This window comes from Brachypodium distachyon, chromosome 2 (genome assembly GCF_000005505.3).
Source record: "Brachypodium distachyon strain Bd21 chromosome 2, Brachypodium_distachyon_v3.0, whole genome shotgun sequence".
Lineage (NCBI taxonomy): Eukaryota > Viridiplantae > Streptophyta > Magnoliopsida > Poales > Poaceae > Brachypodium > Brachypodium distachyon.
In genome coordinates, this window is record NC_016132.3 from 56,759,809 (window position 1) to 56,773,777 (window position 13,969).

The 13,969-nt window shown below is 44.1% G+C and overlaps 2 protein-coding genes across 2 annotated transcripts; one reads left to right on the forward strand and one right to left on the reverse strand.

Moving 5' to 3' along the window:
* Positions 1 to 227: 227 nt before the first annotated feature.
* On the forward strand, positions 228 to 4,604 carry LOC100824377. Its single transcript, XM_024459508.1, has 2 exons — positions 228 to 359; positions 2,146 to 4,604. The coding sequence occupies exon 2, from the start codon at positions 2,148 to 2,150 to the stop codon at positions 4,395 to 4,397; it is 2,250 nt and encodes a 749-aa protein (XP_024315276.1). The 5' UTR covers positions 228 to 359; positions 2,146 to 2,147; the 3' UTR covers positions 4,398 to 4,604.
* Positions 4,605 to 6,824: 2,220 nt separating this feature from the next.
* LOC100826741 (F-box only protein 6) lies at positions 6,825 to 10,286 on the reverse strand. Its single transcript, XM_003564913.4, has 2 exons — positions 9,931 to 10,286; positions 6,825 to 8,511 (listed from the first exon to the last, which is right to left on the reverse strand). Exons 1-2 carry the CDS (start codon positions 10,023 to 10,025, stop codon positions 7,269 to 7,271), a joined length of 1,338 nt encoding a protein of 445 aa, XP_003564961.1. The 5' UTR covers positions 10,026 to 10,286; the 3' UTR covers positions 6,825 to 7,268.
* Positions 10,287 to 13,969: the final 3,683 nt, after the last annotated feature.

The window sequence follows — 13,969 nt, forward strand, 5'->3', positions numbered from 1 at the left end:
TCTGATTCTTTTTCTAATTTACCTTTGAACCTGTACAACCGCACCATGCTCTCCAAAATTGGAAGGAAAACCGAATTCCAAAAAAACACAAATCGCAGACCAGAGGATGGGAACCCGCTCACGTTTTGGTTTCCAAAAATGCAAACCTAACCGTTGCTAGGGGCCGTATTTAAACCGGACTCCCAATTCGATTTCTCCCCAAGTCGCCTCCTTTCTTCCTCTCTCTCTCGCACACACCGTTTTTATTCCGCCACAATTCGCTGAAAACCTCAAATCAAATCAAAAGCAAACCAAAGCCAAGAAGCCGTCCGTCTCCCTCTGTCTCTGTCGCGGAGACCCTACTTCTCGAGGAAAACGAGGTGAGCGCCCTCTTCCCCTCCTTCCCCCCTCCCCATGGCCCATACTTCTCCTCTCCGCTGTTGTGCTTCCGCGAAATATTTGGGGGGACGCGTTCAAAACGGGCTCCGCGGGTCCCGGTTAGTTCGGTGGCCGCCGCCGCCGATGAAGGAGTGGGGGTTCCATTGGGTTGGTTGGGTTTCGGTTCGTTCGGGACAGTTGGGAAGGAAACGAAGGTCTTTTGGGGATAGAGGCGTGAGCATCCGCGCGAATCGGCGGCGGCTTGTAGGTTCGTGGATCAAACAATGGCGATTGCGTAGGTTCTGGCGTCGCCGCTTTGGGCGTGTGTAGTTCAATCTGTAAGTTGGGGTGTGGTTCTCGGTTGGTTGCGATTCCTTGGATGGAGTCCTCGGTTTGCTGCGCGAGTGGGTTCTACACACGGATTGGAATCCTCGATTCCTCTCTGTGATTAGAATTTAGAAGTGGCATATACATTTGCTAATGTGCGTCTGCCCGTGAGTTGTTGGGGGAGGAATGCTTGATCAACTCTGTGTTGGTCTGTACTTTGCTCTATGCCTCTATCTAGGTAGTGGACATATGTAGGATTATTGGAGACTGTGCCACTGCATGGCTTGGACACTTTAGTCTATGATTGATAATAGTACTTGGGGTGCAAAGTTCCAGATTAAGTATTGACTCTAGGAACAGTGATCGGTCATTAACTTGCCTGATGGTGCGAAATGGTGTTTCTTTTCGGGCTGTGAGGTTGAGGGCATGTTTCATCAACTTTGTCTTGGTTACTACTTACTAGTTTCTGTGTGTAGCTAGAATATATATCTCTAAGGTGAATTGAGAGTCTCCTGTTCTTTATTGTTTAGCATGCTTTGATATGATTACTGTTTAGGTATTTATTATGATTGATAGTTGTTTAATTTGGACTAGGGGTGCAAAGGTGCATCAAGCATTAATCCTAGGAACAGTAAGCGTTCATTAACTCACTCGATGGCGCGGAATGTGGCTGCTTTCGGAGTGTCTGTTTATAATTTTGTTCAATTACACTTGGTTGTACGTGTCGAAGCTTTGGTAGTCTACTGTAAATTGTGGAGTTTCATGTGAATACTAGATTTGGGCGGGATCGACGGCATGTGTGATGCCACCAAGCACATGCAATCCACTTAATGATCGATTGACCATACTATTTGATTGTTTAACAAAAATACAGTAGCTCATGATGAATCCAATTATTGAGAATAATTAAATACCTAAACAGAAATGCTAACGCTGTGGAGCTTGTTGTGTTGGTAGCACTCTACTGCTTCTTTTGGAATGTGTGCAAGGCTAATAATATTTCCCTTCAAGTCTTATGTGTGTGTGTATTACATTTGGCGCCACTGAAACAAGTGCACACGGTGTGTACCGCACATTCGTTAATGACCGCACTGTTTGGAATGTAGTAACCAAATCTACTTTTCTTGTAGCATCTATAATTCTTTTAGTTAGGATGTAATGGGAAACTAAACATATGTTTCATGTGTGGATTTTGATGTGTTAGTAATACCCTTGTTTTCTTCTTTTGGAATGCTGCTTTATGTGTCATCTCCCTTAGCTTTTGTTCCAATTAAATATCTACTATATTTATATGGGTTTTGCGCCATTGAGAGAGAGCACATCAATTGTACACACATTTTGGGCACTCCTTCAATGAAGTATTTGAAAATGGAGTTGGCTGATGGCTAAGTGCAATAATTTTTAATTTACTTAATTGTTGTGATTGCATCTATGCAACAAGGCTGACAAAGTTATCTACAGATATGGAGTGCAATAGAGATGATGCGATCAGATCAAAGGAGATTGCTGAAAGCAAGTTCAGGGAGAAAGATTTTGCAGGTGCAAAGAAGTTTGCCTTGAAAGCAAAGGCTCTTTTCAAGCCGCTTGAGGGCATTGATCAGATGATCGTAGCCTTGGATGTGTACCTAAAGGCACAGAAGAAGATTGGAGGGGAGAATGATTGGTATGACATTCTAGAAGTATCAGCCTTAGCTGATGAGGAGACAATCAGGAAGCAGTACAAGAAGTTGGCCTTCCAAACTCATCCAGACAAGAACAGCTTCATTGGTGCTGACAGTGCTTTTAAGCTTGTCTCAGATGCTTGGAATGTCTTGTCTGATAAAAGTAAGAGAAAACTTCATGATCAGAGGAGGTATATGGGTTCTCTAGGAGTGTGCCAGAATAACTCCCATGTAAATGTTGGTGGCACTTCCCGGTCCTCTATGCCAAGTACGAATGGTTTCTGCAGCCAAAGTGCAGGTCCAGCCTCACCTGCCAACATTCCACAACACAATGTCCCAATGCCACGCACATTTTGGACATGCTGCTTTTCTTGCCGCATGAACTTTCAGTACCCTGTGACATACATGAGCCAATATCTGAAGTGTCCATCCTGCCGTCATGTGTTTATTGCTATAGAAGTTCCTCCTCCACCTGCTCCAGATCACCGTAATGAACCAGTGCCAATGGATAGTAATAATAATATGGGTGCCACAGCAATTCCTCGTGACACAATGCCAGGAACAGGAGGGCCTAGTGGTATCCAGAATCATGATCCTATGCTGCCGCGGTGCTCTTTTCCCAGATCTGCAGCCGGTGCACACACTTCTACACATCCAGTTCAACGGACAGATGGGACTGTTCCAGGCTCTTCACTTGGATCATCTATTCCAGTAGCAAATGCCTGTCCAAGAAAATTTACAGCAACAAAGGAAAAGGAAGTTGCAAAGAAGCGGTACAAGAAAGTGGTGTTGCCGTCAACTTGCTCTGGCCCTGATGGAGACTCAAGTTCACAGGTGCACGCAGCAACAAAAGAAACGGAAGTTGCAAAGAAGAGGTACAAGAAAGTGGTGTTGCAACCTACAAGCTCTGGCCTTGATGGTGACTCGAGTTCAAAGATGCACATGGCAAAAAGGAAGCCTCGTTCTTCTGACCAAACATCTGGAAAGAAGAGACGCAAGGAGTCTTGTGCCTGTCTTAACGGTGAATCTGCTGGGACCAGTTTCAGTAAGGTGATCCAGCAGTTGGATAACAGGAGCATACTAATCGGCAAGATGAAACTCCAACTTGGGAATAAATTAGAGGAGTTCAAAAGGAAGAAGGCCAGTTTGGAAGAAGATAACGCCAAGAAGCTGGCTAGCAAAACAGCTTCTTCAGATGATAAGGAGAGGATGCAGAGCAGTAGGCAGGTTGATTTAGAAGAAATGGAGTCATGGGAATGGACGAAACCTGAAATACGCTTTGTATATACGAGGAGAAACCTCAAGGATCAAAAAACATCTTCTGATGAAAGCTCTGACGAAATGCCTGTCCCTGATGCAGATTTCTGCAATTTTGGTGACCATCCTGAAAGCTCTTTCCAGAAGGATCAAGTGTGGGCCACATATGATGAAGAAGATGGCATGCCTCGCTACTATGCTTTGATAAGGAAAGTGCACACCACACGCCCATTTAAAATCAGACTGGCTTTCCTCAAAGCTGATGACTGCGATGAATTTGGAACTTCAAATTGGATCTCATGTGGATACTCCAAGACCTGTGGTGATTTCAGGCCTGGTGCGTCCAAAGATATTGACCAACTGAATATATTCTCTCATGTTGTGACATCTGAGAAAGGTCCAGGCAGAATCATCAGAATTCTTCCAACGAAAGGTGATATCTGGGCCCTGTACCAGAACTGGTCTGCTGATTGGGATGAATTTACACCGGATGAAACAATGTACAAATATGAGTTGGTACAGGTTCTTGACAGCTACAGCCCAAGTGAAGGCATTTCTGTCATGCCTATTGTGAAAGTTCCAGGTTTTGTTTCAGTGTTCAAGCCACTTCTTGACCCAACAAAGAGCAGGAGGATTCCAAAGGAGGAGATGATGCGATTCTCACACCAGGTGCCGTTTCATGTCCTTACTGGTGAGGAAGCTCAGAACTCTCCCAAGGGGTGCTATGAACTGGATCCAGGCTCAACTCCAAAGGAACGTCTCCAAGTAGTTCCAGCCTGTAATGATACCACATAAGCGTGCTCTGTACTTCCGGTTCACATTGTTTTTGCACTTCTTTCAACCTGGAATTAGTTAGGTGGTATGGTTTCTCTAGAACTGTACCACAGCTGTGATTTTGACCTGTATACTCCCCATGTATACCGCCAATGTTGTGTTATGTAGAATCACCAATGTTAAGGGTAACATGCCTGTGTTTTTGAAGAATGAAATATACCTGGTTAGTGTTCTCAGCTCTGTGAATATGATTATGTGGTTGCAGCTATAGCAGTAAATGTTAAGAATGTTGTTAACATGCTGCCGTGCATGGATGATTGTCATAGTTGCCACAGAATCTGCTGATTTCTTCAAAGTAATATTGTGCATGTTGTTGCTGGCGATTCCTCTTGAAATGAACAAATTGATATGGGCACTTCTCATGACTCAGCTTTCAGGTAAATCATTTTGTGTAACTGCCGCTGTAAGTCAGTTAGCTTTGTAATGCCTCTTTGCCATGTTTCCTTCCGAAAATTTTGTTTGTATCTGAGAAAATTATGTGCATCTTTTAGCTTTATTAATCTAACTGGATCACTGATTTGGAACCCGTTCACACATGATTCGGGCCTCTAGAACTTCTGTTTGGCATTGTATTCTGTTCAGGATTTTCATACAGGGATATAGATATTCGTTATACATATGGCATGACTGAAGGTGTATTTAAAAGGTGTTGTTTTTGTTCTTTTTTTTTTAATCAAAAGTCCTTATTTGTAGCCAACGTAAGTTTCCAGTGTTGAAGTATTTGCATAACATGATAGTTCACTTTTGACTGTTATGATTTGTTTATGTATCATTTGGAGTACTATTGTTTTTTCGAGAAAACACAAAAGTTTTGCGTCTCGATGAATTGATAGAAAGAAGTTTATGTACAAGACCACAGAAGGCCACATCCGAAACACAACACGACGCGCCTAACTAGAAACCGCCGGCAAAACCGCTCCGAGTCCTGCCGCGCCCGCACTTGCCCAACACCTAGCATCAGACTTGATCAGGTCCAGGAGGGAGGCGAGGTTGGGGATCGCATTGTCGAAGACGGAGGCGTTGCGATGCTTCCAAATAGACCATGCCGTGAGCATGATCAGAGAGGCCGTGCCCTTTCGCGTGGTCAGAGTACTATTGTTATCAGCATACAGCAAAACACATTATGTTTGCAAATTGTGATACAAATTCAAGTCAACCTGAAAGCCTCCGAGGTTTCTACTATTTGTGTGCAGATTCAGACCGATTCTCAAAGTTAAGATTCTTAAACCCAGTTAATGCTGAAAATCCCGTTCAGACTTTTATATAAATTCTCAGAAGTTGTGCAGGATTTGATACATGAAATGGAAAATCCCCTCTTGTCTCGTTAGGTTCAGTCCGCGTCTATACCAGTGTGGTTTTATACTCGCGCATGTTGTGTTTCGTAGCAATATCCTCTTTAGGCATTGTTTGGTGTTAGTGTATTTTTTAGTCACTAGTGTTTTGTTATTTGAGGGTTTTGGGTGTTCACTCAAAACACTTAAACCCAAAACACTAGTGTTTTCTAAAAAAACACTAGTTTGAGAAGTGTTTTAATTTAGTAAAAAATGGAGCGTTTTGTTGAGGAAACTAGGGATAATCCTCTCCAAACTCTTCCTACCAAACAACCATTTGAGATTTGTAGTATGGAGTGGTTTATATCCTAGAAAACACTCCAAAAACTCTAGTACCAAACGGGGCCTTATGGGATGGCAATATCCGCATTTCTTTACTGTATCCTCTCAGCAGTCTCCATGTTGTGTTTTGCAGGTAGTTGCTGTGATGTTCTGATCTGGGCAATCCTCGTGAGCTTGCAGGTACATTGTCTGACCGCCACCGGAAGTCATTCAGCTTTCAGGTTATTTGTTTTTGGTTGCACCTGGTAGAGATGTGCAGTGTTAAATTGCTTTGGGGGCAGTTCTTGTGTGATTAATCCAGGTCACCTCAATAGGTACCTAGTTGTTTTTTTGCAGCGATCGACTTTTCTGATACCATAGGATAGGAGTCGCTTGAATGCTTGATGAATGTTCCTTTGCACCCAGATGATTGTTTTCTGGAGCACTGAACTTTCACAAAGCCATGTAGATTGCTCACTGCTCGGGCCATATGCCGATATTCTTTCTTTGGGCAACGTGGGAACACCAAATTCTGTTATGTCTAGCGCTTGGCAGAGTTTCCTGAAGGGCATGAGATATCGGCAAGTATGGTGCTTCTCGATGGAGGTGGAGGAGGCTGCAAGTCTGCAACGCTGTTGCAGTACCAGGTTTTGTGTCTGGCTCCTCACATAAACTCACACAAACCATTCAACATCATGCCGGCATCTGGCAGACTATACATATTAGGCAGCCTTACTCAGATGGTAACCCAAGTTTTACTGGTAACATCAAAATCTCCCGTTTCCACACATAACAGTAAGAGTACCTGAAACAAACGGTACTGAATAACATGACATAGACAGGGGCATCGATCAGACTCCGGTTATTATTATGACTCAATTCTAGAGATGACCAAAATATTCAGAAATATTACACACTGAAGATGAGAAAATAACGGTACAACCAAAAATTCTAGATATAATAGATGCCTGCTCTTCAGCTTTTTGACGACAATGACCTTACTGGATTCAGTTGTCATTGCACTGACACAAATTCCCGCAGGTGATAAACAGATAAGGACCAAACTGTTCGATTGTTTCAGCACGTTTCAGAAAACAACCACTTTGACATGAATTTGTACATGACAGATAACCTCCCAGCAAGTCTCAACACTCTGGAACATATAACGAAATGGCTGGAACATATAACGAAATGGCTGAAACATATAACATCAACCCTTGTGAAACAAAGTAAAGAACTGTCAGGCCAATGCAGAGGGGCAAGGACTGAATGCTGTGCCACATGCTATCCACTGTTTTTTGCGGCTGCATGGGAGCATGCAATCAGGAACCTTCTGCCATTCCTTGCTCAGCAGGTTGTATGTCACGAGACGATTCATCCGCTTCGCCTTCAAGGAGAGCATGAGCAAACCACTGTTGCCCAGGCAAGTCATCCTCATGTGCTTACCATAAAATTCTAAGCACCAGATATTTGGCATTCTGTCCACCTCCTTCCAGAGGAGAGTCATCTTCTGCAATTCCCATATGCAGACACAGGTTGCTGCATTTTTGCACAGCAGACCCACAAGCATAACTCTTCCCTGGAACTCGGCAAGTGTGTGGTCAGTCAGATGCAGTGGCAGTGGGATGATGAATTGAATCCAAATCCCAGTGCTTACATCATATGACAAAACACCTTCTGGTTCTGAACACATGAAGTACAGCGTGCTGCCAACCGCAACAGGCTGTGACCTAAAATTAAGAGCAAGTGGAAGGTTGATGCTTGGAGGAAAATTGCCTGGCTGTGACCACATATTCTGCACAGAGTCGTAGACCTCATGATTCCCATCATTTCGTAACCACATTACTTTGTAACCCTCATTAGAAGTTCTTCCAGTCAGCACCATACCTACTGATACTCTTGACCATGCCTCGACAGACCTGGGTGGAATTTCCTTTAGCGATTGTGTAAGAGGGTTGCATATGTAGAAGTTTCTGTGGCTAAGATCCAATAAGCACACAAGGCCACCTGCAGATGCCACTGGAATTACTATATTTGCCGGAGCGAGGGGAACGGAAGGGTGGTGCCATTTTTTCAACGATGGGTCATACATCGCTACGTTGTTGATGGCATTCTCATGTGTGATTGTAAAGAACCATGGCATTCCATGTGGAACTTCAGAGTACTGCTGAGAGAAATTGTCTGAGCCCAACAGAGAAGACCACTTCCTGCAAACAGTGCGGAATCGGAAAATTGCAGCAACTGGAAGCCTTGTAATGACAGTTTGGAAAAGGTCCTCAGGGAACTCTCTCCAAATGTCTGGATTCATTGCATCAGCTGAGTTTAAGCAGGATGCTTTCTCACGGTTTCTGTCTCTGCGTGTCCGCTTACGAGGGGGCGATTGGTTAGCTTCCATGATCTTCAACACTTCCGAGTTGTATCCAGTCCTTCCTCCACAGTAATCATCCTTGATCGAACCATGCTCAAAGTCAAGTAAATACCACCTGTAAGATATCCATAAGCACAATTAGTCCATCTTATTTGATGGCAGAGCAAATCTGTAAAGGCCAGTGACAAGAAATTTTGACTGCGTCCTAAAAAAAACCTTTTGTTTGTGTAGCACAGAAGCCATGATTAGTACTGAAACTTTGTATAGTGCACTGCGTTATTTTATATTAGGTGTTATGTCCTGTAGTAACGACATAGAGATACCCTGATCAAATATATGTGGCTAGCAAATCCAACTAGTTGTTTCTCATGAGTACTAGAGTTGCCTATCCAAAGGATGAAAACTTGCAGCATGTTCCTGCAAACACAAACTGAAGTTGTACAGGAGGAATAGACTTTAAATATTGTACATCAGATGAAGCTGACAGGATACTTTTGTAGTCTAAGGGGATCCTGAACCACCACTCAAACACGTGACATTACCAAAATGGAATATAAACATTTATCGTTTCAGTTGTACTGACATACTGAGAACAAGAACTATGCTAGAGACGATCCTCAGACTGTAAGCACCACAGGTGCAATGCTTGATGAAGCACAGGAGTAAAGCGATGAGTGTATGCTGTTTTCTGACTCGTTGCTAATTGAGTAACCGTGTTTCCTTTTACTTTTCTAGTCAAGCCTCGGAACCAATCTTAAATTCTTGATTCCTGATGAGGCCACCGTCAAAATAATCACCGTCTCCCCTGTCCCGTCTGGTTCCTTGCTTGAAGAGTAGTACAAACGGTGGCACCTCCAGGGTCAACTTAATCAGGATATCTTAAAGAGGAGCAGCATCGCATGCCCTTTAAAAAATAATCTCTGATCCTCGGGCTTTCGTTCCACCGTTCCATGGATATGCGTGAACAATTCTAGCCCTACGCTCTGGACAATGTCAAACGCTACGCTACACGGGTAAAATAAGTACTAGCATGACAAGGAGGAAAAGAACCACAAGCGAGAAGTACGGGGGACGGCAGAGAATTCTCCCGTTCCGGTGCCGCACGCCACCGCGGCCTCGAACCAATCCTCCTCCCCTCGCGACCAAATCCACCACCACCAAGCACAACAGAAACAAGCAAAACGATGTGGCCATGTGGGGGGAAAACGTATGAACCATCCAAGCAGAAAAGTTATTATCGAGCAACAATAGCACCACCAACAGCAAGTAAATAAAACATCCTAACATTAAGCATACACGTCGGCGAAGGATCCCGCGGCGCAACCAATTTCCCCCACCTCGGAAGCGGGGGCACCGCGGCGGATCAGCAAGACACCCGGAGAGCCGAATTGCGAGAAGGCGTTGGGTAGAGTCCGGCATGGAGCAGATCCGAGTGAATCGGCCGGAGGAGGAGGCGAGTGGAGATATAGAGACGATGGGGGCAAGGGAAGGGGAAGAGGGTGGGGGTTTAGAGTAGAGTAGGTAGGTAGCTTGCCTGGGGAGGGGGCCGTGGGCGTGGACGGCGCCGTAGAGGTCCCAGAGCTCCTGCACCTGGCCGACCAGCTGCCGCAGCGCCGCCACCTCCCCCATCCTCCTCCTCCTCCTCCGCCACCGCCTCCTTCCCCTCGGTCGCGGCGGCGCCCGCGGCTCTGCCCTGCTGCTCTGCCTCCCCCCTCTCCTTTTTCTGGGGGGGTTGGTTCGGCCCGGCTCGGTTCAGGCTCAGCCTCGCTCGCTTTTCTCGCTGCTGTGCTGCCTGCCTAAATGCTCTTCTCCCGGTCGTGTGATTGTCTCGTCTGGCGTTGCCGGCCGTGCCGTGTGTTTGTGGTGCTTTTGCGCGTGCGCCGGGCGCGGGGCTATATGGTGTCGCGTGTGCGTGTGGCAGCTTGATTTGCTTCGGTGGTCTGCGGGAGATTTTACGGGTGTTTGGTGGTCTCCGTGGGGGATTTTACGGGTGAATCGGGCTCGGGTTTTGCTTGTCGTGTGGGTCGTAGCACCACGGGGTGCGGTGCGGTGCGGGTCAAGTAAGCATAATTGTTTTGCGGGCAGCTTGGCGTGTCGGGGGAGTGAAACATCGTCAGCACTTGAGCAGCAGCAAGGCCCCGATCAGGCGCAAACAAAGGTTGGCGCGCGTCTCACTGTCTTGGTACCAGCAATTCTAGTCTTGTTCAACTCCTGCCGAAGAAACAACTTAACGGCGGTCTTCTGTCTTTAATTACTGTAGTAGTTTAGGGTGGTAATATGTGTTTTGCTACAGCTAACTGCTGGGCAATTTTTTCTCGGGGAAGCGAAAAAGGGGGTGTATGTTTATGTTCGAATGGGAATGATCAGTCGGTCAGTCAGGTGTATGATTACAAGGGCTCGGTCGACACAATTATGAAAGAAATGGCCTTGTTCCGTTCCATTGCGTAGCTTTGAATGCTTTTCAATGAGTACCCGGATTCGCTGAAATCCTGAACACACACATCCAACACACACGGCTGTTGTGTAAACGATGCAACATTGAAACAGCTGTGCGTGTGTGTCGGATTGTTGATCTGGTGACTCTGCGAGATACTCTACAGTACCTATCTTACAACGAAGCCTTCCATAATGAGGATTTTATTCGCTTATATATTCGCCATCATGGCCACAACTGGTCGAAGCCCCGGCGGTAACTTCCCGCTCTAGCTGCCCCGATCCATGCATCTACACAGAAAAAAACCGTACACGGTAAGTTCGAAAAATAAAAATGCGTATATACGGTACGGGGCGTAGTAGTACGGCTCATCGATGCTCTCGCAACACCGAATGTCTTCGGGCTGGCTAGTGGAAATCATCATGCCATTTGCATCGTACTTCACGAGACACTAATTCGGCCAATTATACCTCACTAGAAATCTAGCTAGCACAATTAATAGGTGCAGCCGCAATGATTCATAGCTAGTGCAGGCGAATCACTGCAAACGTATAAAATGTGCTTGAATTTGCTGGACAAAAGCGGGGCCTGTGTATTCCTGCCATCTAATATTTAATTAAAGTAGCAGAAATTCTACGGTTCAGATTTTGTAAAAGTTATCGTACGGTCTAGATTAATCTGTCTAATATATCAATATTAATCAAATTTTGTCACGTGTTGCCGATTGGAAATTCTAATACGAATACAACTCTCTTTCTCTCTCAAACAAACAAAAGACCTACATCCGTATTAACTCTTGGGTGGATGATGTCACCCAGATCAGGTTCGGAGTACTACCACATAGCGAATTTCACTGATTTCCGGTTGGTAATTCTAATATGAATACAACTCTCTCTCTCTCACAAACAAACACAAAAGATCTACACTATGTATTAAAGAGTTTTTTTAGATGATCTATTAAAGAACTCTGTATTAAAGAGTTCTTGGGTGGATCAAGTCTCCCAGATCATGTTTAGGAGTTAGGACTACAACCGGACGAATTTCGCTAGATTAATCTGTCTAATATATCAATATTAATCAAATTTTGTCACGTGTTGCCGATTGGAAATTCTAATACGAATACAACTCTCTTTCTCTCTCAAACAAACAAAAGACCTACATCCGTATTAACTCTTGGATGGATGATGTCACCCAGATAAGGTTCGGAGTACTACCACATAGCGAATTTCACTGATTTTCGGTTGGTAATTCTAATATGAATACAACTCTCTCCCTCACTCAAACAAACAAACACAAAAGATCTACACTCTGTATTAAAGAGTTTTTTTAGATGATCTATTAAAGAACTCTGTATTAAAGAGTTCTTGGGTGGATCAAGTCTCCCAGATCAGGTTTAGGAATCAGGACTACCACCGGACGAATTTCGCGTAACAAGAAGAGCACCGCGATTAGCTTTGCATGATTTTCATCATGGTAGCCTGGTATGCACTATTGTCTTCATACATCACGTGTGTGTCCTTAGTTTTGTTGTTCAAGATTCAGACTGACAATAATAAGTTACAAACAATGGTTATGATTTAATCTAGCAAGAGGGAGAGAACAGATAAGATTTAATCCAACAAAATGGCAATAAGTCATAAACAAAGGCTCTGGCATGTCCACATTGATGAAGTTACTTTTCTCTGAAAAAACATCTATGAATGACCCCAAAAGTCTGAAACTAAATCATTTATATCAGAGAGAAAAAATCAACATGCATCCTTTGCATCTTGCGTAATCTTCCATAACAACGAGCAGCCACAAGCAAACAAATTTTTATTCTTTTTGAAAGTCACAAGCAAACAATTTTTATTTTGAAGCTAAGATTGGTAAGGAGGCATTGACTTGCCAAAATATTGGTCATCATCCAAGCAAAAAAAATTGGCAAGGTACACTTCAAACACCATCCAAACACACCCAAACAACTCCAACTTACCGTGGGTGACATTCTGCCATGTCACATTCCAACTGATATGAGGTGTTTGATACATGACTTCGTGTTGCTAGCAGAGATAAAGCAGATAGGAAATAAATAGCTCAAAGGGGGTTGAGTTTAACAAATACAATAGGAAACGGTGTGGCTTACAGGATGGATTCTCTGTGTATCGGATGAAAAAAAACATGGCTAGCAAGACCCATCGGCCACGTTACATCAAAAGATTCACCGTCACTGAATCTATTCCAGTGGCAACAGCTATCGACCGAAAGCACCATCCTCGCACAAAAACACCAACCGGAACCGGATCGACACTGCAACCAGACGCATGAAGTGCCAGATAACAGCACTAAGAAATAAGGAAGATTTCATATGAAACGTATAGGCTATTTTTTGTCGTAAATGCCAATGGATGATGTCTCTACGGTACAAATTGGGCCGGATAAAAATGAATGCTTACTACATCACATGTACATAAATAATAATTAAGGGTAAAATAAATGAGTGTAATTGATGTCTAAAAAAAACTTCTAAATTAACTAAAATAATCCCGCCCAAGTGAAACAAAGACATACAGATGTCTCGTTATAAGAGACTAGCCGCGCAGTTTGCGCGGGCCAACCCGCTAGTTCTTTTTAAATTAGGGACTCTTTGGAAAGATGGAATTGAATACCGTGTATTTTTTTCAAGAGATAATTTTTTATTTATTGCAAAGTCTACACGGGCTACTTACATTCAAAGAGGTTCTTTAGGTTCACGGAATTTTGTTCAATTTCAACCAAAAAAAAGGAAAAAAAAAGGCCAGCAAATCAAAGAGGTTCTTTCAGATTTGCAAAGAGGCACAGCAGATGCTGCACGGGACAAAGCAAAAGTGCGTTTCACACGTGTGGGAGCAGCAGACGATCAGCTTCAGCTAGCTGTGAACAAACAGTAGGCACACACGCTCCACCCTTTTCTCTGTTCTTTCCACACCCCCCACACGCACACATACTAATCTAGCTTAACCTGCGCGGGGTTAAATCAGCAGTGCTAACTGCTAGGCTCGATCCAGAGATTTACTTTCTTTCCCTAAACCTTCTCCTTTTTTTTGTTATCGCTGCTTTTCGCCAATCTCCGATGGATCTACTACAGCGCTTTGGATGGATGGTAGGGATGAATCATTGC

Excerpts from the sequence above, each read along its gene's own strand:
- LOC100824377 (XM_024459508.1), top strand. The coding sequence starts at position 2,148 with ATGGAGTGCAATAGAGATGATGCGATCAGATCAAAGGAGATTGCTGAA.
- LOC100826741 (XM_003564913.4), bottom strand. The coding sequence starts at position 10,025 with ATGGGGGAGGTGGCGGCGCTGCGGCAGCTGGTCGGCCAGGTGCAGGAG. Across the intron at positions 8,512-9,930 it reads GCCCACGGCCCCCTCCCCAG|GTGGTATTTACTTGACTTTG; the intron begins GCAAGCTACCTA and ends GATATCTTACAG.